Raw genomic sequence first — 22,321 nt, 5'->3', positions numbered from 1 at the left:
TGCACCACATGGATCCGAATCACACCTGTGATACTGATTCATAAACTCCCCTGCTGGTGAGGAATGGTGGAATTTAATTGCTGATAAATTCACTTAAGTTCCTACATATTTACATCTCCTGACAAGATCTCCAGTGCTGCTCAGCCAGTACTAACTTGTGTTCCTGTTTGTTGTCACAGAGATGTTACTGACAGGAGAACAGCGGAGAGACTAAGCTGTGTCTTTCCTGCAGTGCAAAGAGTTTTGTTACTCTAGTAACTAAAAATACCTAAATAACAATAAATTTATCCTTGCAACACTGTGTGAAGAAAGAAAAAGATCATCATAATTTAGAACCACAGAGAGACAGATTTGAACATGGTCAGGTTGTTCCATAAATCTACCAAAACTCCATTCCAACAACAGGAGTTCAGGAACTGACCTTTCCTCTTCGTTCTTAGTTTTTGTGTTTTCCAAACATAGCTTTTGGTGTTGTAACGAGGTGAAACCAGGAAATATTCATAACATATTTACTGTGTTTACTGTGATGGTAAGAGGACATTGCTTTATACACACAACACTTCCCTTTAAAAGAACAATATAAATTCTGCAAATTAGTGAACAGCACAGCTTGGTTAAGACAACGATTAATTTTGAAAAGAATACACCGTGAGTTTTTAAATTCATTACTGAAAAAAACTGGCATTGAGGAAATTACATGCATGTTAACTAGACTTCTTAGTATTTAAGTGATAACTAGATATTTCAGCCTTTCAGAAAAGTCCATAACACCACTAAACCTGACAGATTTCAGAGGCAAGGGATACCTCTTGTCAGCTGCAACAGTTATAAAGTAAAACATTTCATAGACTATTCTGGAATTTTAGTCAATCACTTGCAAGTGTACAACAGCTTACAAAGAGTTTACTTTTTATTTCTTCAAAATAGGAAATTCATCTCTTCTGGTACCAAAATCAGTAAACCTCAACCAAATAAATAACAAGATTTGTGCAAAAAGAAGAGTGTAGCTGGTAGCTTACAAGAGGATTTGACTTCATTGTCAGCTCAGTAACATTTATGATTTTCTCCAGTTGCCTATAAACAACCTCTTCATTCTATTTAATAAAAACCTGTAAAGAATTCTCCTGAATGAAGATAATTGTTATTAAATATAAAAACATTTTGAACTGAAAAAAGACAGGCTATGCATTTCCTGTTATGGCCCCAAACATTGACAGTATCAACTGTCAATGATTTGGAAGATTTCTGAGAACTGTAAGCCACACTGAATGAGGAAATAATGCTTAGTTTTGATACTAAATGATATAGAATGGGAAAGCCAGCATAAAACTATTAAGGAAAGGTACTAGTGACTTACTTTTTGTAACAACTCCTTCAAGGCGAATGATATTTGGGTGATCAAACTGTCCCATGATACTCGCCTCCCTCAGGAAATCTCTTCTTTGCCTGTCCATATAGCCACCCTTTAGAGTTTTAATTGCAACAGGGATCTCTCTTTTTCCTGGTGTCTTCAGACGTCCACTGCATACTTCTCCAAACTCCCCTTAAATAGATAAAATATCTGTTAAATAAGGCACAGTGCCAGTACACAAAAATAGTCAAGGAACCCACACATCCCGTAGAAGTGGACAGAGAAATAACGGATTGAATATTCAAATTTATGAGTGTGATCATATCCCAGAAAATCAAAATATTCAGCAGTACTTCGCAAGAAATTATCACCTTTCCTTTGTGCCACAGCAGAGATCATGGGACCTTGTACTGTGCCTGCAAAAGCCAAACCTTCAGCCCTCCCCAGTGCGGCTCATCTTGCTTTCCTTTGAGACTGAACATTGGTTTCAATATGTTTGTGATATATAACTGAGGAAGGAATGTAATGACATGTGGATTTTTATTCCACTGATGACAAAATATCTATGTAAAGTATCTATTTAGAGCAATATTTATCCCTAGGGGTGAAATGCACGAAGACCTGTATGATAAGAAAAGCCCTGAGACTATCAGAACACCTGACTATCCTCCAGGTGCAGAAAGCATTTAAAAAGTACTTTATGCTGTTATGACCTAGAAGAGCACTTGCATGTGATTTATTTAAATGGACTTCCACACCTACTTGAAATTAATTATGTATTCCCCTGTTCAGCCAGCCAAAGGCCAACAGTCTCAGCAAACCTGGAGCTGTGTAATGAGAGGAATCTCAAAACTTGTTTCCTCTGATGTTTCCTTGTGTATGTAGGGCCTGTGAAGGATGTGTGTCTCCCTGCATTCCTCTTACACATTTACTAATTCAGTTTATATGGAAATCACAACTTTCCATTGATCTTGAAGTCATGCAGAAGTTATTTAGAGGCCCTACCAAATACATTCTTGGATGCCTGCAGGTCAGTTTTCAATGGGTCCTAATTCAGTAAATGAAAAACAATGTTCACAGAAATATTTCAAAGCATTTCTCAGTGCAGGATGCTCTCACAGCAAATCTAAATTTTCTACCCCAGTCATTTTGGAGTCAGGACTGCTAAAAACCAAAAAGCAAGTAATGAACAGATATATATTTAACTGGGGATTTAACACTTCATTGAGTGCTGTTTGAATTAATTTTCCCTAAACTTTAAGGACAGAAGTAAACAAAAGAAAGGAACTCTATTCTGTAACAGCTCATCTTCAGATATGAAACAAATCTAGAAGAGAGGGAACTTAAAGGCACAACCTTAACTTCAGAAAATTATGACTCCCTGATATTACAGGATTAGAATGGATAATGTCATAAAACTTTTATTTTATTAGGTTCTGTTGCTTCCACTAAAACAAAGCAAAGTTTTATTAGTCAATGAGATCCAGGAAGAGTGGAGGGATGAAAAGAACAATTTCATAGCTTGTCTTTCACTTCAATGACAGAGGCATCATCAGGTAACAGGAGTAAAATTAAGAGATGCTGAACATAACCTCTGAATAAATTAGCAGCTTCCTGAACAGATAAAAAAAGTCAAGTTGTCCCAGGTCTTCTTCCTACAGTTCTCCTCACCAATTCATTTCTACCTAATTTCAAAAAGTAAATTAAAGATGTGTGCAAATACAAAATATGTGAAAATACGTCATTAGAGAAATGCTCTGGGAATCTTCTGACAAAAGGGTAAATTGTGTGAGGATTTTCCCATATGATTTTGCCCCTTTCAGCTTTAGAAGGCTCTCCTTTAAAGGTTGCTTGCCTGTCTACTGCCACTGAAAAAGCAGTAGCTTATTTGGACTTGTAAAGTCCTCCCATAAAGGAAAGCCATGAAACCTGAATGTTGTGCAGGAGATATGGTCTATCAATCTTCTATTCTGTGACATATTCAGCAGGACCACAACACATCTCTAAAGCCATGACCTTATTTCATCTTGCTGGTTTTTCAAGCTTAAATGCCTAAAATGAGAAAAATTTCCAATTTATTTCTCTTGGTGAAACAGCAAGTGAAACAGCAAAAATACTAGAGCATTAATATCCAGATTTTAAAAGAAATTTCATGGTCAATAAATCTGCAGAACTGCAAAATCTTATTTGAAGACTAATTTAGAAAGCATAGGTTAAAGAATATACCATTTTGCTACTACAAGATTATACAAGAGTACTACAGCTTTAGAATTTCATAAATAATGGCATTCATCCCTCAGGGACCGTAAAAGGCTGTTACCAAGTGCTTTAAAATGAATTAAACTGAAGGAGGCACCTGAATGACTTGCAATTCCAAGATTTATTATCTGTACAACATCCAAAGCAGGGGAAGGAACACCTGTTTCTTCCACCTTTTTTGGATGCATGATTTGGAAAGTGAGAAAGAAAACTCACTCCCCTTGGATACTGGGATTGATAAACTGGTGAACATAAAGACTACCAGCAGGTTTTTTGTGACATGATGTCAAACTTTAGATCATCAGCTCCCAGAAAAGACAATTCCTACATTTAAACCTAAGGTATGTAATAACTTCTAATTCTGTTTTAGACTAGATGGAGACCAATGATATAATTCAAGCATTGAATTATTTACACTGAGAGTTTGACAAGATTTCATTCCAGAGTAGCTTTTCTACACTTCTGTTCAGATAAAGAATTTTCAGTGTTTTTAAAGTCAAAGAGGAATGTGTTCAACAAAAGGGGTTTTTAAAATCTGAGAATCTCATTCTCACTGCTCAAGTTTGAAGATAAACAGGATAAATGTTGACCCTGCAGCAGCTGAGGTTCATGACTGCATGTGTAATAAGTAGAAGCTAAGAGCCAGATGTCAATGAAGTCAACATTTTTCCTTGCTCCAGGGAAAAGGCTGATCACAGCTAGAGAAAAAGATTGAGTTCATTGCCTGTTCAGTTTTAATAAAATGTAAACAATCCCTGTTTTAATGACATAAACCTCATCCATCTTACTGTATATTATACAAAAAGGAGCTAATTGAGCATCTAGAAATTTAGTCTGTGCAAACCACACGTCCCTTTTCTCATTCAGCAGAGCATATGTGATACTGAAAGTGAAACAGGAGGAGTCAGTCACTTAAAAGTCTGATGTGCAGCCTGGTATTACTGCATGGGATCAGAACAAATGTCTTACAGCACAGACAGCGGCTGCTGATAGAACTGGAAGGTCACAGCACCAAATACAGCTCAACTCACTTCCCCATTTCAGTCATTACACTTGTGGGAGAACTTGCAGGAGATTTAGATCATGCAAAAAATATCGTTCTACTCTGGGAAAAACTGAAGAGTTGGTCTCCTCCTTGAGTTTCAACATTTTAACGAAGAAAATAAGAGGATAGTTGTACATTTTAAGACAGACTTGACAAAGTACCTCTGGGAATTCATTCCTTGAAGAGGTGCTGAAGCCTTAATAGCAAGAAGAGATGGGGCAGAAAAAAGTGTCATGGGCAAGATATAATTACCAAATACTTTAAAATATAACTTGGGTACAGAGTTAGGTTTGAGTTAAGCTGAAAACAGAAACTAAGAAAAAATACTTGCCTTGAGTGTCACAGCCATCTGAACTGCAAGTAGTGAATTATCAAGAACTTTTAGACATGACTTTTTCCATTGGAAAAATACCTGGAAACTGCTTTCAGGAGAAGATCAGTTTTAAAAATATCATGACCAGAAATGCTAGAAATTTTTTTTTTCAAATATTTGCGATTTTCTTCTGGTTCTTGAATGGAAATTATTTTTGTTTGAAAAATTAAAGTTATAGGAATTAAAAATGAGAATTATTGGCCAAAATAAAATGTTAAAACAGGACAAATTTAGAAGTGCATATATTAATTGACTCTTAAAAGATATTAATGTTTCATTTTGGAGAAGATGTTGATTTTTGGTTTCACTGAGGTGAAAATTGTAAACATCTTTTAAAAGTAATTCTCCTGTGATAAGAAATCCATTTTATATCCAGCTGAATGTATAATACAGAATTAGAGAGAATGTACAGAAATCTTTAGGACTGCTGTGAATTTTAGTGATATGTTATGTCCCTGAACAGCTACTGAAGAACTGTCTGGGAATTTGTACTCTCCCTGCTTCAGCCATGGTATTTAACCTGTATCTTGTACGCATGGAAGTAGGTTTAAATTTCATTGCAACCTGTTTGCAAGTCCTGTTAGGTGAATATTTTTGAAGTTGACAAATTGCCCAAGTAATTTTGGAAAATAAAACCCATAAAAATAAAATAGGTTAAAGTATACACTTCCATGCATACAAGGAAAAGAGAGGGAAGCTGAGAGAAGAGTTTTCATAAATGAAATAAGCTGAAAATAAGGACACAACTTTAATCTGAACTAAAACAAATAATCCTTGTCTGTTGTATTCAACTGAAATCAGCAGTTACACAGGTGTGGAATGCAGCTCAATCTGCTTTATAATCTAAGACATCAATATCTATAGCGTGTCTGAAGAGAAGGAAGAAATAGAAGAAAGCAAACTGAATGTTTTCTGCAGAGGTCAGCCCTCTGGGGGCTCTCTCAAGCTCATAATTCCAGCGGTGCCCAGCTCCAGATCCAGATGATGTGGTTTAAGCAATGGTTTAAGGTGAACTGGAGTACCAGCACTATGGACTGCAGTGTGAAACAGAATTTTCTCTTTTACTTTCAGGTCGATACTTTCTCTCTCCTGTCTGCTACCAGATGTGGTTTTATTTCTGTAAGATTATTTGCATGACATTTTCTAGTGACTAAAACACTTTTTAGCAACACTGGGGGTATTTCCATGGTTATCAGTGTAGTAACATATCATTAAATGAGGGGTCTAAACTGAAAAATACCCTTCCTTTCTAGAGTGATTAAGATATATGAAACAAATATAAAAAAGAAGGATTACAGGGCATCACCTTTCATACTGTCTACATTTTACCAACAGATCTTCCTCTTTTCCCTCTCTGCCAGTGACCCTTCTCCACACAGAAAAGCCTGTCCCAAACCAGCCTCTCCTTCTTTCCCCTCACACTCCTCCAGTTGTCTATTTGAGAATAATTTTTTCTCAGTCTTCTATATTCTGAATTTATATCCCCATACAAAGAGATTCCAGCCTAATTTCACCCCCAGTGACTGAGAATACATGACAAGAACTATGGCAAATGCTGAGTGACACAGTGTTTTGAATACATCTGGGAAAAAACCCAAAACAAAATAAAAAACCCCCCAAAAACAATAAACCAGGCAAAAAAATCAATCCTACACAAAAAAATTGCTACTGAATTAATTTCCTAATGCTTATGAAAAGCAGTCTTGCCATGCCTAGAGATTTTTTTACGGTAGATATAGTTTTACCTGCACCAATGACTCTTTCAATACGAATTCTTGAAGGATCAATCTCCTTGGCAAACTCATGGACAGCAAGAGATGGGTCTTCATACGTGTCTGGATCTATGTATGTTTTGAGTCCTGGGAAACGTACTGAAAGAAAGAGAGAAAAATAGGAATCAAGAACTCGTTGACATTCATGCACTGCAACAATAAGTGGGTTGTTTTTTTTTTGACTAGACAGTTGAAAGAACTGAAAATAGCATATTAAATCTTCCAGGTTTAAAATTTCAGAACCCGACAGAAGAGCTGGTCACTTGAGAAAGGGTCTGCAGAGACACCAAGTGAGGGCTCAATGATATGGGGAAAAGCAGGGCGTCAAAACTAACAGTGATTATTGCCAAAGCACTTTATATTCCCCTTGGCTGCTCCTTGGGCAATTGAGGCAATCTGTCCCTTACTTTGAAAACAGTTGTTTCTAGTTCATTCCTTTCATTTAGGAGTGGATGGCTGAACATCCTGTTTTGCCAAACAGGTCAAATCTTTGAGTTCCTTTTCTCTAAGGATGAATCCTGGAGGACTGTGCTGCTTTGTTCTCTTCTGATCAGCTGGAACAGCCAGAGAGCCAGGTGCAAGATGACAACAAAAATATCCAAATCCATTTTCAAGATAATTTCTGTCTGTTTCCTTGGAGATGGCCATGGCAGTAGTGGGTTGGTGCCAGATTGCTTTGGCAGGCTCCAGCAAGGCATCATTTCCTGGCATGGCTAATATCCCTTGTGTTCCTGAGTACAGCATGCTCAAAAACTTGTGTTGTTTCTTCTGGACTATCTGCCTGGGAATTCTTCTAGGCTGCTGCCATATCATGATTAAGTTTTGGAAAACTTTCAGTCCATTATCAGAAGCTGATGTTAATAATGCATCAATTTATCAGAATAAAAAGAGGCTTCTGCAGCTGGGTCCAGAGAATTCCTTTAAAAAGAATGAAGCATTTCTCGGCCTTCTTTCTCTTGTCACTTAATAGCTGAGTCTAAAACAGTAATTCCTCTTTATTCTTGGTTCTATGGACCACATCTATGAGTAGAGACTTGCCTCCTCCAGTGTGATGCTGAGATCACTACAAATGAATGGGAAGGCTCTGAGATGAAGCTTTGTGTCATGAAATACAGTCATCATTCACCCAGACCTGAAGGACACCAAGTGAGGCTTTTTTCAAATTTACTCACGGTCTGAGAGGCATATATCAAACTCCCCAGCAGGAGGGTTTTTTGTTGTCTTTCATTTCTGGCCATGTTTGGAAACAAATGGCAAAAACATCTTTATGGGCAAATATGCCCTTTTCCTTGACAGAAAGTGACATTGGCTTGATACAGTGGCGTCACCGGAAAAAGATTTTACTTCTGGTGACTTCGGCGTTGATCATAGTAATTCCAGAGATGGTATCAAAATGATGAAAGAATAAAATTTGATACCCTTTGTATAATACCCTTTGACTAAAAAAAAAAAAAATTCAATTGGTGACTCTTAACAGAAAACACTAAGGCAACTAATTTAAAGTAGGTAGCTAAACTAAACTATATAAACTAATTACTGCCCATGAGAGATCACCAGGATTTTCTCTCACTGTACTCATCAATGAGCAGGAACACGAGGGAAGACAACTCATTCCACTTCTTTTTTCTTGGGTGGCTAGAAGTGTAGATCCCTAAATTCAAAGAGAACTAGGTACAAATAAGTCATACATTCACCAAGAGAGGAGTTTTGAGGCAGAAATTCAGTACCCAGAATAACTGAGATTTCAAAGAAATATACCTGAAAACCTGCTAAATATTATTAGCTGAATACCAAAAAACCCTTAATAACTAGAATGTATTTAGTGAAATTGTTCAAGAGAACAAGCAAACAAAAATAAAGACCTCTGATGATGCAGACAGTAAGGAACTACTCAAATAATCACATTGAAACATCAAGGGCAAAGCTGTTCAGGAAACAGTAGACATTCTTCATTTAAAACATGATATGCATATTAGGTAGCACACTGCTGAACTACTTACAGTGTCCATTTTGCAAATGAGCCCTTCTTTTCTCCTCAGATTTCATCTTGGCCTTTATGTACCACTGGCATCTTTCAGGAAAAACAAGTGAGGTTTTAAATAAAATACTTGCCATGAATAAAACAGGTGTACATTAAATTTTATTTGCACTTTCATGAAAGCCAAAATCTTTGCATTTGGAATATATATATATATATATATTTACTTATGAATCTAAAGAGGGAAATATGCACGATGAACTACAAACAGATTATATACAAAGAAAAACAGATCACGGTTGAATGACTAGCATGACAAGGACTACCTGAGTTTGTTTGATGCAATACTTTATTTTCAAGTTTGACTCCTCCAAAGAATTCTGATACTTCAAAAAATTATTACTTTCCTGCATTCCTGTTTGCATACACAGGCCTGTAGTAATTAAACCTTATCCCCATAACTTTTGTATACCGTGGGTAAAAAAACCCTCTCATTTTCTTCATAATAGAATAATAATGACTTCACCATGTTTCATGAAAAAAGAAAATATTTTTTCACATCAGGACCCCTTTTTTGTCTTTTGTTGAGTGGCTCTGTGCAGTCTGAGCTTCTGAACACTGCCTACCTGCAGGACTGATAATGCTCATTTAGAGGGTCACATGGCAGGAACAACGGTTTCAGTTAAGAAAAAACCAAAATATTTGCTCTTGGTCTTAAAGCTCTTTCTCACTCAATGAACAGCCTAAAAATTACTATTTAGAGGGAAATCTTTTGGTTTAAGAGATGGCAAAGGGCTGTAGAGGCACTGATGGCAGTGGAGAACAGCAGTGCCTGTGGACATGTGCTGTAGAGTACAGACATGCAGCTCCTAGACCAGCTTGAAAAAAAATTCCTGTCCTCTGTGTGAACATTAACAGAATTATAAAACTAAATAAAAATAACTACAGTCAGTATATCCATTCTAACAGTGGAGAGATATGAGGAAAAGGTGAACACACCCACTTCACTTCAGTGGTTTGTTCAAACTGCTGAAACACAGTAGGAAAGTCACAAATTCATTCACTACTACACAGGTAATGATGAGCAAATGAAGGGCAAAAACTCCTGAAGCTGATGTACCCTTGTGGAGAGAATGCAAACCAGTGGATTCTCAGATTCTGTGGAAACCTTGAGATTGAACACCAGTTGCTGGGACTCACTAAGGATGCCAGTGCCATTTTTAGGATAACTGAACAACTGGTCTCTAGGGTGCCACCTGCCAAGATCCCTAAACAAAAGTTCTTACACTCCCAAGTGTTTACCCAAGGGAATAGTCAAAGAAACAAGACTTTAACCTCACCCAACCCTCCTAAACAGCCATGGGCCCCCAAAGTTTGACTACAGAAACCAGTGATTAATCACCAGCAGAGGAGTCTCCACATTCTCTGCTCAGGTTGGCTACAGAACAATTGGACCTAAGACTAAATCAGACTGAACTTTACCATTCAATTTCCTGGAACTGAGCCGAGACCCCAGTCCTGTGTCTTGAAGTCTCTGTTGCTTTCATATTCCTATCTGCAATTGACAGCCATGCTTCCTGCTTGCTCCTGGTGGATAATCACTCAGCAAAGCGCCGAGGCAGGTGCTCATTTAACCCGGCCTCTCCACTCTGAATAGGCTCATCAGCAGCCCTGAGACTCGACAGCTCATCGAATTGTTAATTCTGAACAGTGAAGCAGAGCACATCTGTAGGGTACCAGTCCCATTTTTCATGCTGAAATTTGCCTCCAGTCCTAGAGTAAATTGAGTATTTATTCAAAATTTTCTTGCTCTGTCTTCTGTGGAACATGCTCTTATCACTGCATTTAAGCAGCACTTCAAAATGGATTCATATCTTACATAATTGAAACGGTCCCATTGAGGAAGGCAGTAAAAGCTAAGAGAATCTCTGATATCCTTAATGTTAGAAAACAGGAGGAAGAAACACAGAAAAAAAAATTTCCTTTTTTTTTTTTTTTATTCCTGAGTTTAGTGATTTTTTTCTACAGGAAGTGTTTGAGTTATGTTTCAGGATTTCACGTAAGGATTCCACACAGTAATTTTCTCTGGAAATTTGTGTAAAAAATTCCTCTCTCTTCTAAAATACCCTACTGTTTGTCACCTTCTGTAGTAATTGTAGGAATATTTACTTAGCCTCTACGATTATCTAAGGCCACAATATGTTCCAAGGTTAACTGCTGTCATAACCTTTACCAGAATGTTAGATTTAACTGGTTTTATTATTTAGCAGAGAGAGCATTAACTCATATAATGGCAGCTACTGCAGTGCCATATTTAGTTGCTGGGGTACTGCAAATAAAACCTCAGGCCTACACTGATATAACTTCACTTTCCTTTCAAATCAGAGGTAATGCTGTATCAACAAAACAAATGTGTAATTACAAATCTAAAAGTGCAGCACCCTTTATTGATAACAGTGAGGACTATTTTCACATTCAGAAGAGTGAGTGTCACATCTTTTCTCTGGGCGTAAACAGGATCCAAACCACAGCAGGAGCAGTGCAGAATCCCACCCCCGCTCTGGATTTTTTCTGTCCTTGAACCAGGTAAGAAGGAAACTCATGGACAATCCTATCCACATGGAGGCTCTTCCAGCATCTGTTTTTTGTGTCTGAGGAGGGAGAGGGGGAAAGGGTAGAGAGGGCCCAGAGCCCACACAACCCCTACTACAGATCCTGCTGCAGGAGCTCTGAGCTAATTCCTCTGCTTGAAGGCCCTTATCCATACAGAGCAACAGTCTGGGTTCAGGTTTCCTTGGTCCATGGCACTGTGGTGCCACTGATGTCTCACAGAGCACATGGGGACACAATGGGTCCTTTTAAATGTTGCTTTGCTTCCTGGTGGTGAAAGGAGGTGAAGTCTGGAAATCATCCAGGAAACACCTGAGGCTCAGAGAGAAAGGAAACAAGGCACCCTGGAAGGAGCTGGGCCTGTGGGAATCTGAGCTTCAGCCAGGACTGAGGGTCCAACCTACACGTCTTTTTTAGCATGTCCAGTTAGAATTTGTGAGTTCCCTTAAAACCTTCAGTGTGCAACGCAGCACCTGCCAAAGCAAACTCAGCACCATCACTCAAAACAAAATACTTTCTCATCTAATTTGCACAATGTCATTACTTGATCCTGATCAACACAGAAGAAAGGTGGACAAACAGCACTGCACTAAAAGAATTTCAAGAACAAGAATGACACTGGTTATACAAAAACCCTACATTGTCCAGACTGGTAAAATTCCCCTGCCAATGCAACAGCAGTGCTGCAACATAGATTTAATTGGGATACCTTCAATTAAAAAAAAAAAAAAAAAAGTCAAAAAGCTATAAAATAGAACCTTTAGTAAGGTATTTTCTGTTCACCAGTGATATCACAGGCAGTAGAACCATTTTGGTGTTTCAGAGTATAGTTCTCCTTAGTTTACTTTTGTTACATAATTCCTGCATTCCATCTTAAGAGATGCAGAAATGTGCATAGAAAAAAAAATATATAAGATAAAAAAAATAGAAAAAAAAATATATATAATTGTGTGTGGCTTTTCCTACAAGTTGAATACAGTGGAAGTAATAAAAAGGGTCCATTCAAGTGCCTTTAGCAAGGTACAATGCCAACCCCAAGACATCAAAAATCCCACGGTTCCACCCTCTAAAGCTTTGCAATTGACAGTTATGAGATCTTGTAAAATACACTGTGGGGATCTTTTTTCTTCTTTTTTTCCTTGTAATGTCAGAGCCTTGAGGGTGCAGCAGGTATATTGTATTTTTAAATTATCATTCTGTAGGCAAGAGCTCCATAAACTTATTTTTTAAATATCCAAACTATTTCCTGATTTCACATAATTTCTTATCTCCTCAAACTGTGTCTTTATGAAAAACAACACTCACAAGAGAACTGTAGAAACAGTGCTGAACAAAGAGGATATTCCACTGTGTCTAACCCTAATTTTAGCACTGAAAATGTGGTTTAATGACTTAAATATTCTTAAATTCTTAACTTTAGGTGAGACTATATGAGAACAGTGTTTTAATTACCTGCCAGTGATGAGGAAGAACAAAGTGAGGATGACCAGGAGAGTGAATCCACCAACAGCAGCAGTGGCAATTACAAGAATCTGTCCCTGCTCTGCAGCCATATCAGAAGCTGAAAGAGAAGCACAGAGAAAAGAGGTTGATGCTCCATCCATCACCCAGGGATTGTGCAGAATGGCTGAAATCATTTCAATGGTCAAATGTTGCCATTTGTTTGTAATGGTTTCCTTGGTGCTTAGCAAGGACATCGGACACAAACGTGTCTGCGAAGTGACAATAAGCCATGTCCCAACTAGGATGGAGGGGAGATGTTTGCAGGTTTATACAGTCAGGATTTGTCACTATCAAACACTTGCAATTTACTAAAGTTTGAATATGACAGGATTTTGGACACAAACCTGTATTTTCTTCCTTAGCTTTATTTATCTTAAACCTGCATCTAATTCAGAAGTTCTCTCCATCCCCCTGTCCCAGTGAAGTCAGCAGCAGTGCTGGGTATGTGAGAAATAATAAACTGGATTCAAGAGGAGGCAAAGCAAAAACCCACACCTAATGTGCAGCTTCACACACTCTTCAGCATGTCTGGTGTTCAGTTCTATTGTCACAAAATACACACAGTTCACCATAATATGTCTTAGGCCTCTTGTTTTTCTCTCTGCTTTTTGTAGGATGTTTGGGAGTTAAAAAAGATCACCTGAAATTATACAGTTGCTGGACACTTCCTCTTTTTGTTACTTTATTGTGCATTAATATGAAATCTTTACATTGACAGTTTACCTACTTATGGTCCAGGTGGTCCTCACTGTCCAAAGACTACACGAGCAGAAAAAGAATTAGGCTCATTTTTTTCTCTGTCTCCTGTCTTGGGACTCTGAAGTTTTATTTGTTAAACTCTGCTACACTTGAACACTTACACCACATGACATTTACCCAATTCTTACTTTCTATTTCCATGGGAAATAAAACATTGTTTTGAAAGGAGAATAAATAATTCTATTCAATTACTTCTGAAAACAGGAGTAAATGCAGAAAAGAATATAATTTTTACATCAGGGAAGCAACTTTGATTTGGTGAACTTGCAAATTGTTCAATAAGCAAAATCTTCAGCTTTTTTCAGGCACCAGGCGATTAAAGCTTAGGGAAATCACCTAGGCTGCTGTCTAGAAAGCTCAGCAAGCTATGTTCCCTCACTTTGCAGCTGATGAAGCTCAATGCAATGCACACATTGCTATCCAAAGCCTCATAAAATGCTGTTTCCAAGAAAAGCATTTGGCTTCTGAATAATATTTGTGTGTGGCTCAAAAACTCGTGGTGTAAACTGGCTTTGTAGGAGCAGCAAAGCAAATAAAAACAATAGTAGCTTATGTCAGATTTTCAGCAAAAACACCTTGTTAAATTTCTGCCATTAGGTTTCTGTCCATATAATTTTATGGAAGCATGCAGAGGCAGTAAATTACAAGGCATTCAGTACCTGTGGTCAGACAAGTTAAATATACACATCTTCCAATAAATGATGGAGCAAATATTGACTGAACAGTTAAATGACATGTAGTGATGTTACAGGAGTGGATTCCAGCTCTGTGTTGTCTTCCACAGGCTCTGGTTTATTTGGAAAAATACAACATAACAAATATCATGCCACACAAGTAACAATGCAAGTAATAAGAAGCTCTCCAAAGCAAATGCTGAATACCATTTTTCAGACTATTGAGAACTGTGTTAAATGTGGCAAAGATTGTTGCAGTCAGGCATGGCTTGAATTGTACACAGAGAAGGGTTCAGAGGAGTCTTGCCCATCTCTGCAGTGGAAATGAGAGGACAAACTGCACCTCTCCTTTTAATAGGAAAAAGATTATGCAAAATTAGTGAATTCAGCAGGAGGAAAGAAAAACACAAGCTCAAAATTAACAGAAAAATTAATTTGTCAAAAGAAAAAGTAACTGTGATTTTTTTCAACAGTCATTCACTGCCAAGAGAACAACCCAGGAACTTTCATGGTGCAAATGTAGGGACTGACTCCATGGTCCAAAGAAGCACCTGCAGCTATGGAGATGAAGATGTGTCCTGATCATTTCTGCCAGATGGAGCTGCTATTTTTTGGTGTTCTAGCTAAAACAGAAACCAATCTAGTAATTTAATAACATATATTTTCTATCAGGAACCAAAGTCACATAAATGAAAGGGAGAAATTCCAGACAGATTTAAGTTCTTTCTGCCTGCAAACAGTATGATTTTTAGCTGAAAAAGTGATAATACTGTTCCTCTTGTTTGTATTTTACTGTGTTGGCAGAGGTGCCAGATTCAAATACATTAGGGTTTTGTTTTTCATGTAGTTAAATCACTACAAGGAGCTTTCAAGCCTGAAACTTCCAGATGACCTTAATTTACTTGCCAGATAAAAATGTCACATGACAGACAAGTATAATTGGAAAATGTGGATTTGTTAAAAACTGACAGAGAGGCAGGTAAGGCAAAATGATGGAAATACTTATTTTTGCTTGAATTGATCCCTCAATAAAATCATTAAAGGCACAGTGCAATGAACAACACATATATAAGCACACAAGTATGCACATACACAGATTTATCACATGCAGGTAAAAAGTTCCACAAAAAACTATTTAGCCAGTGAGAAGACAGTAATCAGGGACCCTCCATACCTAGAATTTTTACAGCATTTTGCCATTCTATATTAAATTCTATGTGTCTGTCAACCTCTCTGCTCTTTTCTCATTTCTCCAGCTTTCTCTTAAAGTAAAGTTCAAGTTGTAAATACTAAGAGCTTTAACTGTTTCTGTTGTGCATGTTCTTGAATATTTTTGTTACTTCCTGGTTTTCCTTCCTTATGTTTCCTGTGCATATTGATATGTAACCCTGGGTTTCTCCTCAGAACTTCTTGATTATGTAAGACAGAAAAACTCAGTTTAAAAAACAACTATGACAGTTTGCAAAGTCAAGCAAGTTCCTGCAACCTCATTTCATCTCTTTGTGTGTACATATGAGAGTGCTGCATTTAATCACAGAAGTACACAGCATTTTTTTCCAGAATCTCATTTGTTGGACAACATGGCCAGCATTCCTATAGCTAAAATCAATATTTTGTTGTCTCTACACTGTCTAGGGCACCTCAACTTTATGATAAACCACAAGCAGAGCTAAGGGAGCTTAGCACTTCTCTAACTGGGCTGACTGTTTAGCCTGGTACTATGTCTCATTCTCTCTACCTGTCTGCTCTGTAAGTTCATTGGGGCAGCAAACAAAAAATGAGAAGCTAAAACAAGGAAAAGGGAGAATTTATGACTTATCCCAGATGTTTCAGCAGTGTAATGTTTGGGTGGCAAAGCTCTTCAACCGCATTTTAACTGCAACTGATGTGGTTAGTCAAAGCTATGACTTGATTTTAGAACTGCAGCATGGATCATACACGCATCCAGGAGCTTATTACCCAGATAAACTCCTCGCTGCCATTGCTCTTCATGCTTAACTCATGTTATAGGCCTGAAATGATATTTAAAGTTTCTGGTTGCATCGTTCCAGCTTCCTTGCTTAACACCATGCCCAGAAATCCCTTCTGCATCCAGCCTGGTGTCAGTTCTGCCCCTACAATCCACTTTTAACACCCACGTCCAGACTCAGCTTCTCTCTGGGTTCTTCACCCAAATGCATGGAGGAGGAGCTGCACTTTCCCTCCTCTCTGGGCTGAAGGGAAATATCCTCAGGCTTCATTTCCTCACTGGGCAGACTGGAAGAAATGGTGCAGATGTTTTAGTCACAGTACAAAAGGCTGAAAGACAGAGAGAATCTTTCAGCTCTGCTATTTCTTTTTCTTTGAACAAATCTCTCCAAAACATTTTACAAGTTTCTGTATTTGGTGTAAAAGAGCTGGAAGCCCTAATGACAGCTCACTTCTGTCTCTCAGCTCCATCCTTTCATTACTTCAATTTGACATCTATCAGGCAGCAGACCCTCCAGCAGACTGAAAGATCAAAAAGTGCCAGAAAGACAGCTAGACTGATAACAGTGAGTAGCTGTAAGACAGGTAAGTGTGGACAGTGAGCACTGGAGCTCTAACAGACAGAACAGGCTGTCAGGTGGATTTACAAGGCATTGTAAACAACAGTGCTTAAAAACAATAGGTAAGAAAAACACAAAGTCTCATTAGGACAGCCTTTATGTTTTCACAAATGAAAATGTAGTTCCTTTGCAGTTCTGTGATGCAGTGAGCTGATGGGCTCCAATCCAAGGGGAAATGAGAAGGCAAAGCAAAGGTGATCTTAAAAAGGACTTTTAGAATGAAAAAACAGTGCTTTCACTAGCATACAAATCTAAAACTTTTTGGTGTCTATTCACTTGAAAAGCTTTCTTCCAAATGTTTCCCTTAACATTCACTTCCGGGCCAGTGGACAAATGGAAAGCTTGTGCAAGCAGTTCGAGATCTGAACAAGGACATTGCTCTTGTTTAGGAAATGCAGAGGAAAAGTGAAGTCTCTGGGTTTTCTGGACACATACAGTAGTGCAATCAGATAGATCAAAATCAAATGTGAAGACCAAATGGCTGCAAATATTAAACACAGTAAGGAAAGAGACTAAAGACTAAAATGAGACATTCTTTGGCGTCCATTGCTGACTAATATTGAATGAACAGTAGGACGAGGCAGAGGTGAGGAGAGATCCAACAATGCAGTTTCTAAATATATGTGTCATCTGATTTGTTTGTTTCAACAAATAATTCAATTAACTATTTTGAAAACAAAAAACATTGTAAAAAAACCCCAAAACCAACTCAATTTTGAATTGGTAATTCAGTTTATTTCTAAAAATCCTAGGGATGGCTTCTCTGTCATAGCAGCCTTGCTGCATGATTTGAGGATGAAAAGTTAAAGGTAGATTTTTTGGATGTGGGAAGAGGGAGAAGAAAGTGAAAATTCAGCAGAATTTTCTGGCAATAGACAAAAATCACCATCTGAGACTATGGTAAAGAAATTAAACTTATTGATTCATCAAGATCAGGGCTTCAGCAAATTATTTTTTCACAGTCTTCAACTTTATGAAACACCTAATCAGGCATTCCATTAGTACTTCTGAAATGTTTAAGTTTTTAGTGTTAATAATTTAAAGTATACAAAGTCTGCATTGCTTTTGGATTAAATATCATCATGTGGTCACATTTATGGCTCTGTTCAGCCCAAGCACAAGTCCACACTGCATAAATGCTACTTTGTCCCTTACGCCCCTTCCAGAACACTTCACTTTCGGATTATTTTTTTCTAATGATGGGAAGGCTGACAAGGAAAATATCCTTGGTTTTAGAACAAGCCCTGCTTTGGCATGAAAACTGCCTAAAGCTGTAAATTGTTCAATATTTTACAAATTCCTCTGGACAGAAGGGCCTCTAAGGTAACGTTGTAAAAAACCCACGACTCTAGGAAAAAAATAAAAAGCTTTGAATCATTAATTAAAAAACAAAACAAAACACCCCCCAACAAAACCAACCAAACAGAAAAAGTCTTCCAAAACCAGCTAGTTAGAAGAGAGGGGAAAAAAACCAGAGAGGGTAACAGTCAGAGATTAAAGAGTATCTGCCCTAGGACAAATGTTTTTTTTATTGTCAGAACACATTTTATTCTCTGTTTAGAAGGACCAGAGTGTTTTTGTGGTGACTCAGATAGCTGGTAATTCTGACAGATAAAAGCAGGAACTACAAGTGAGGTTTATGCTCCAATTTATAGCCCCAGCAGTGGCACCTGTGTGTGTGCTGGAGTGTATGAAAACCTGCCAGCTCTGCTACAAGTGTTTTGCCTGAAAAGTGCTGAAACAGAGACTGAATAAAATGGCAACAAGAAACACAGTGACAAGTGGTGGTTGCTGTGCTTTGGAAAGGTTTCACATTTCCCAGCTGCAGCCTCTGAGCTTTAACAGGGGGAGAAATGCCTGTCAGCATCCATTCATCCCTCCCCACTTCCTTGAAGCGAATTTTTCTGACTATCCTAGGTAACTCCATTTCCTATCACAATGAAAATACAAATTTTACTCTTTTGGATGCTCCACCTGATTGTCTTCGCAGCAGGGAGAAGAGTTCAACAACAGAGCTCCCCAAGCCATGGCTGCCTCAGTCTGTGGGTAAGTGAGGGTGCTTCCCAAAAAACACATCAGCACTGCTAACTAAGTTTTTCCATTGCTGCTGCAGATTTGGTCTTCTCTGTCCCTCATGCACCCCTTTAGCAATCACACCAAAATGTTTTAGTGTTCCTGGTAATGGTGAATCTATTTTATCCTTTATAACTGAAGTGACACAGGTAGTGTTTCACCAGCACAGCAGAGAAGGCAGGACACTGTCCTGCCAAGGGCACTGTATTTCAGGACATTGATATACACATCTCACAGCTGATGAACCACTAATTTTCTATAATTAGTCTATTGAAGAAAAACTCTCATTTTGGATTGCTCGCTTTACTGCTATCTATTAACAAATTCTCAGTATTCAAGCAGGGTAAATGGAATAACCTTGGATGTTTACCTGAAACTGGTCTGGGAATTCTTTTCTTCTGTAACATGTACAATTGGCAGAGAGCTGAAGGACGTTACAAGCTAATGCCAACTGAGGAGGATTTTTATCAAACACATGACTTAAAATATTTTTGGTTATTTTCATGAAAGTGTTGGTTGATAAATTTTCTGACAACACAGACTTTAAAAACATTCTATTCTTCCCAGGCTTCTCATGAAAATGTTAATTTTGAGTTAATTAAAATCTAACTGGAAGTCCACAAAAAGTAATTGCAAAAGTGGAATTTTCACCAAGTAACTTGTTTCTAGTGAGCAGGGATGGAGGGAGCTGCAATAGTCTGCCTTGGCGTAATATTATTTGCTATCTTTCAGAATAATTGAGAAGAATGTATGTTAAAAAATCAAATTTTCAGCTGAGCTGCACACTGCCAGAATAGTAAGTGATGAAGAGAGATTCCTACAGAGCTGGACTAGGACTGCTCTGTAAGACCGATGCAGACCAGCAAGGGCCAATTAACATTTATGAGTACTAATAAAATTAAGCAGCCCAAATCTCAACACAACTCTCCCAAATCTCTCTGTGTAAATGTAAACCAGTATCTGGAAATACTGACATAACCATTGCCATACCCTATTTATTCAGCTGTGTGAAACAACATGCTAGTTTAGACAGCAAGTGCTTAGACTTAGAAGTAAAAGAAATCAGAATTATTGGGAGGTAAACGGTGTTAAGGTCTGTTTATGGCATCATAAATGGATTTATTTTTCCAGTTTATTTCAGTATCAGGTTCAGCTCTGATGTTATACTTAGAAAACTATGTCAAAATTAAGCTCACTGTGCAGCCCAAGGGCCACTTGCATCAGTGGACTGAAAAAGAGAAATGGGGCTAGGATGGAGATTCCCTCAGTACCAATGAGGGAAATGTCACTGGAACCACAGTCTTCCTCATTTAAATGGACAAGTAACATTTTCACAGTGTGAAACCTCACAGAGGTTTAAATACTATTTTCTTTTTATATGAATTAAGCCTCGTATTTTTCGCACCAAAAGAGACAGACAAGATCTACTGAAATTCTTGAAAGCACCCAAGTGCTCAACTCCTATTCAAACCAACTGGCTTAAGTACCCAGAAAATTTTAAAAAGTCCAATTAGGCATTAAGCACTTGGAAATCTATCCCTGATTGATTTTTGAAACAGAAGTTAAGAAGCAATGAAAATGGAACACAAATCCCTGGGTACTCTTGGAAGCACTTAGATAGTTTTGAGTCTGTGCATTAGCTTAAACAACTTGAATTCTAAAACACTAATGAAAAACATGGTAAACATAATTGGCTAATTAAAGTAATTTAATTAATGAGTGTTTTAATGTTGTATCTACTGCACTAATTTTCTCTCAAATACATGTAAATACTTTTTTTATGTTTCTTTGAACACGGAGGGCAACACATGACTTAAATATAAAATCCTTGAGAGCATGAACATCACACATGAAGCCTTTTTGCATATTTTGTAGGAATAGGAGGGCTTCCTGCTTCTTACTGCCAAATTTTGTAGGTTTATTGGTTGATGGAAATGCATATAAAAGTTTTCAGTTTTTTATCTGTGGAATCTGGGAGCACTGACAACTACAGAGCGAAAAGTCCATCACTGGGAGTGTGCAGAAAGCTGCTGGATTTAGGTGAAGCTTAAGCTCAATTAGGGGCATTTCTAGATGTCAAGAGGCAGAACTTCTATAAGGAAAGAAAGGATCACAGAATCCTAGAGTATCTCAGGTTGGAAGGGACCCATAAGGAAATTTTATGGGAGAGAACACTCCTTCAGCTGCAGCATCGGGCTAACATTTCTACGTGTTGTTGTAAATCCAGAACTGTGAGTCTGAGGCTTGTTTTTTATCACATGGCAGTAGTCATTTTGTGATAAGCAAATGGTATGGGTTCAGCCATTCAAACTCCCAATGTCTCACTGGTTTAGAATTAGATGCTACTTCTATTGTATTTAATTTTTTTTTTCCTTCAGTAAAACTTACTTTCATCTCCAGTTTCAAATTCAAACTTCTGGCTATAGCCGCTGTATCCTGCTGCCGTCCTGACTCTGATATGAAATATATACTTGGTGGCTGGCTTGAGACCTGTGATGATAACACTTGGAGCCTTGGACCTTGTGGAGGAATAGCTGAGCTGCTCATGCTCCTGAGGGACAAAAGAGGGAAGAAATGATATCAAGTTGAGTTGAACAAACTTTGCAAAAATGATATAACAGACCTGAAGCGCCATATTCTTCTCATGAATGTAAAATGTGTTTATAAAAGGAGGTGCAGGTATGGGTTTCTGTACTTTGGCTCTGTGCTACAGTCAGAATGTATGATATGGCCTTGACTTTTAGATTTCAGGTTTTTTGTCTTTACCGTTGCATACAGACATGTTTTTGTGACTTGGGTTAGTAACCAACCCAACCGCAGTCAGACCAACATGGAATTAGTACAAGACTACATTCACAGAAGAATGGCAACTAGAATGGCAGCTCATTATTTTGGCACAATGGACAAACTAGGAGGTCAGCAAACACTACCAAGCTGTAAAATAAAGATGTGGGAGTATTCAAATACCCGCTACTCACTTCTACCCGCAGGTAGTGCCAAAATGCCGGCGCTATCCGTGGGTAGACCTGTGGGTAGAAGAAAATAGGAATTAACTTTTTCTTTAAGGCCTGTCAACTTCAAGCATGGTTCAACAGCTTTGCTGCTGCTGCTGAGCTCAATGTCTGTTTCCAGGTAGCTGTAAGGTAGTCATACATGAAATTCACTTTGAAAGTCCATAAGGAGAAACAGTCTGTGCAGAAGTCCCCTGTTAATCTCCTGGCAGCTGCTGACAGTTCCTGAGTCTCACAGAGATCCCTGAGAATTATGGTCCCTGGGAATTACCATTGCAGACCAGCTGCTCTATTGTGGAGACCAGACACATCAATTTCTGTGCAT

General features: G+C 38.1%; 1 protein-coding gene across 4 annotated transcripts in view; it reads right to left on the bottom strand.

The window, feature by feature from the left end:
• The window catches only part of EPHA6 (EPH receptor A6), a 388,929-nt gene that overhangs the window by 90,022 nt on the left and 276,586 nt on the right, over window positions 1-22,321 (bottom strand). For 2 of the 4 annotated variants that reach the window (XM_032095757.1, XM_032095772.1), the window contains exons 7-12: window positions 21,964-22,011; window positions 21,374-21,536; window positions 12,841-12,949; window positions 8,801-8,871; window positions 6,774-6,899; window positions 1,358-1,543 (exon numbers count right to left, since the gene is read on the bottom strand). In XM_032095757.1, coding sequence (XP_031951648.1) covers window positions 1,358-1,543; window positions 6,774-6,899; window positions 8,801-8,871; window positions 12,841-12,949; window positions 21,374-21,536; window positions 21,964-22,011 — 703 coding nt within the window. The remainder of the gene's footprint in view (window positions 1-1,357; window positions 1,544-6,773; window positions 6,900-8,800; window positions 8,872-12,840; window positions 12,950-21,373; window positions 21,537-21,963; window positions 22,012-22,321) is intronic. The other 2 variants (XM_032095765.1, XM_032095781.1) reach the window with 1 other exon arrangement.

This window comes from Corvus moneduloides, chromosome 2, assembly GCF_009650955.1.
Source record: "Corvus moneduloides isolate bCorMon1 chromosome 2, bCorMon1.pri, whole genome shotgun sequence".
Lineage (NCBI taxonomy): Eukaryota > Metazoa > Chordata > Aves > Passeriformes > Corvidae > Corvus > Corvus moneduloides.
Note: the sequence above shows the minus strand (reverse complement) of the source record. Positions and strands in the feature narration are given on the sequence as shown.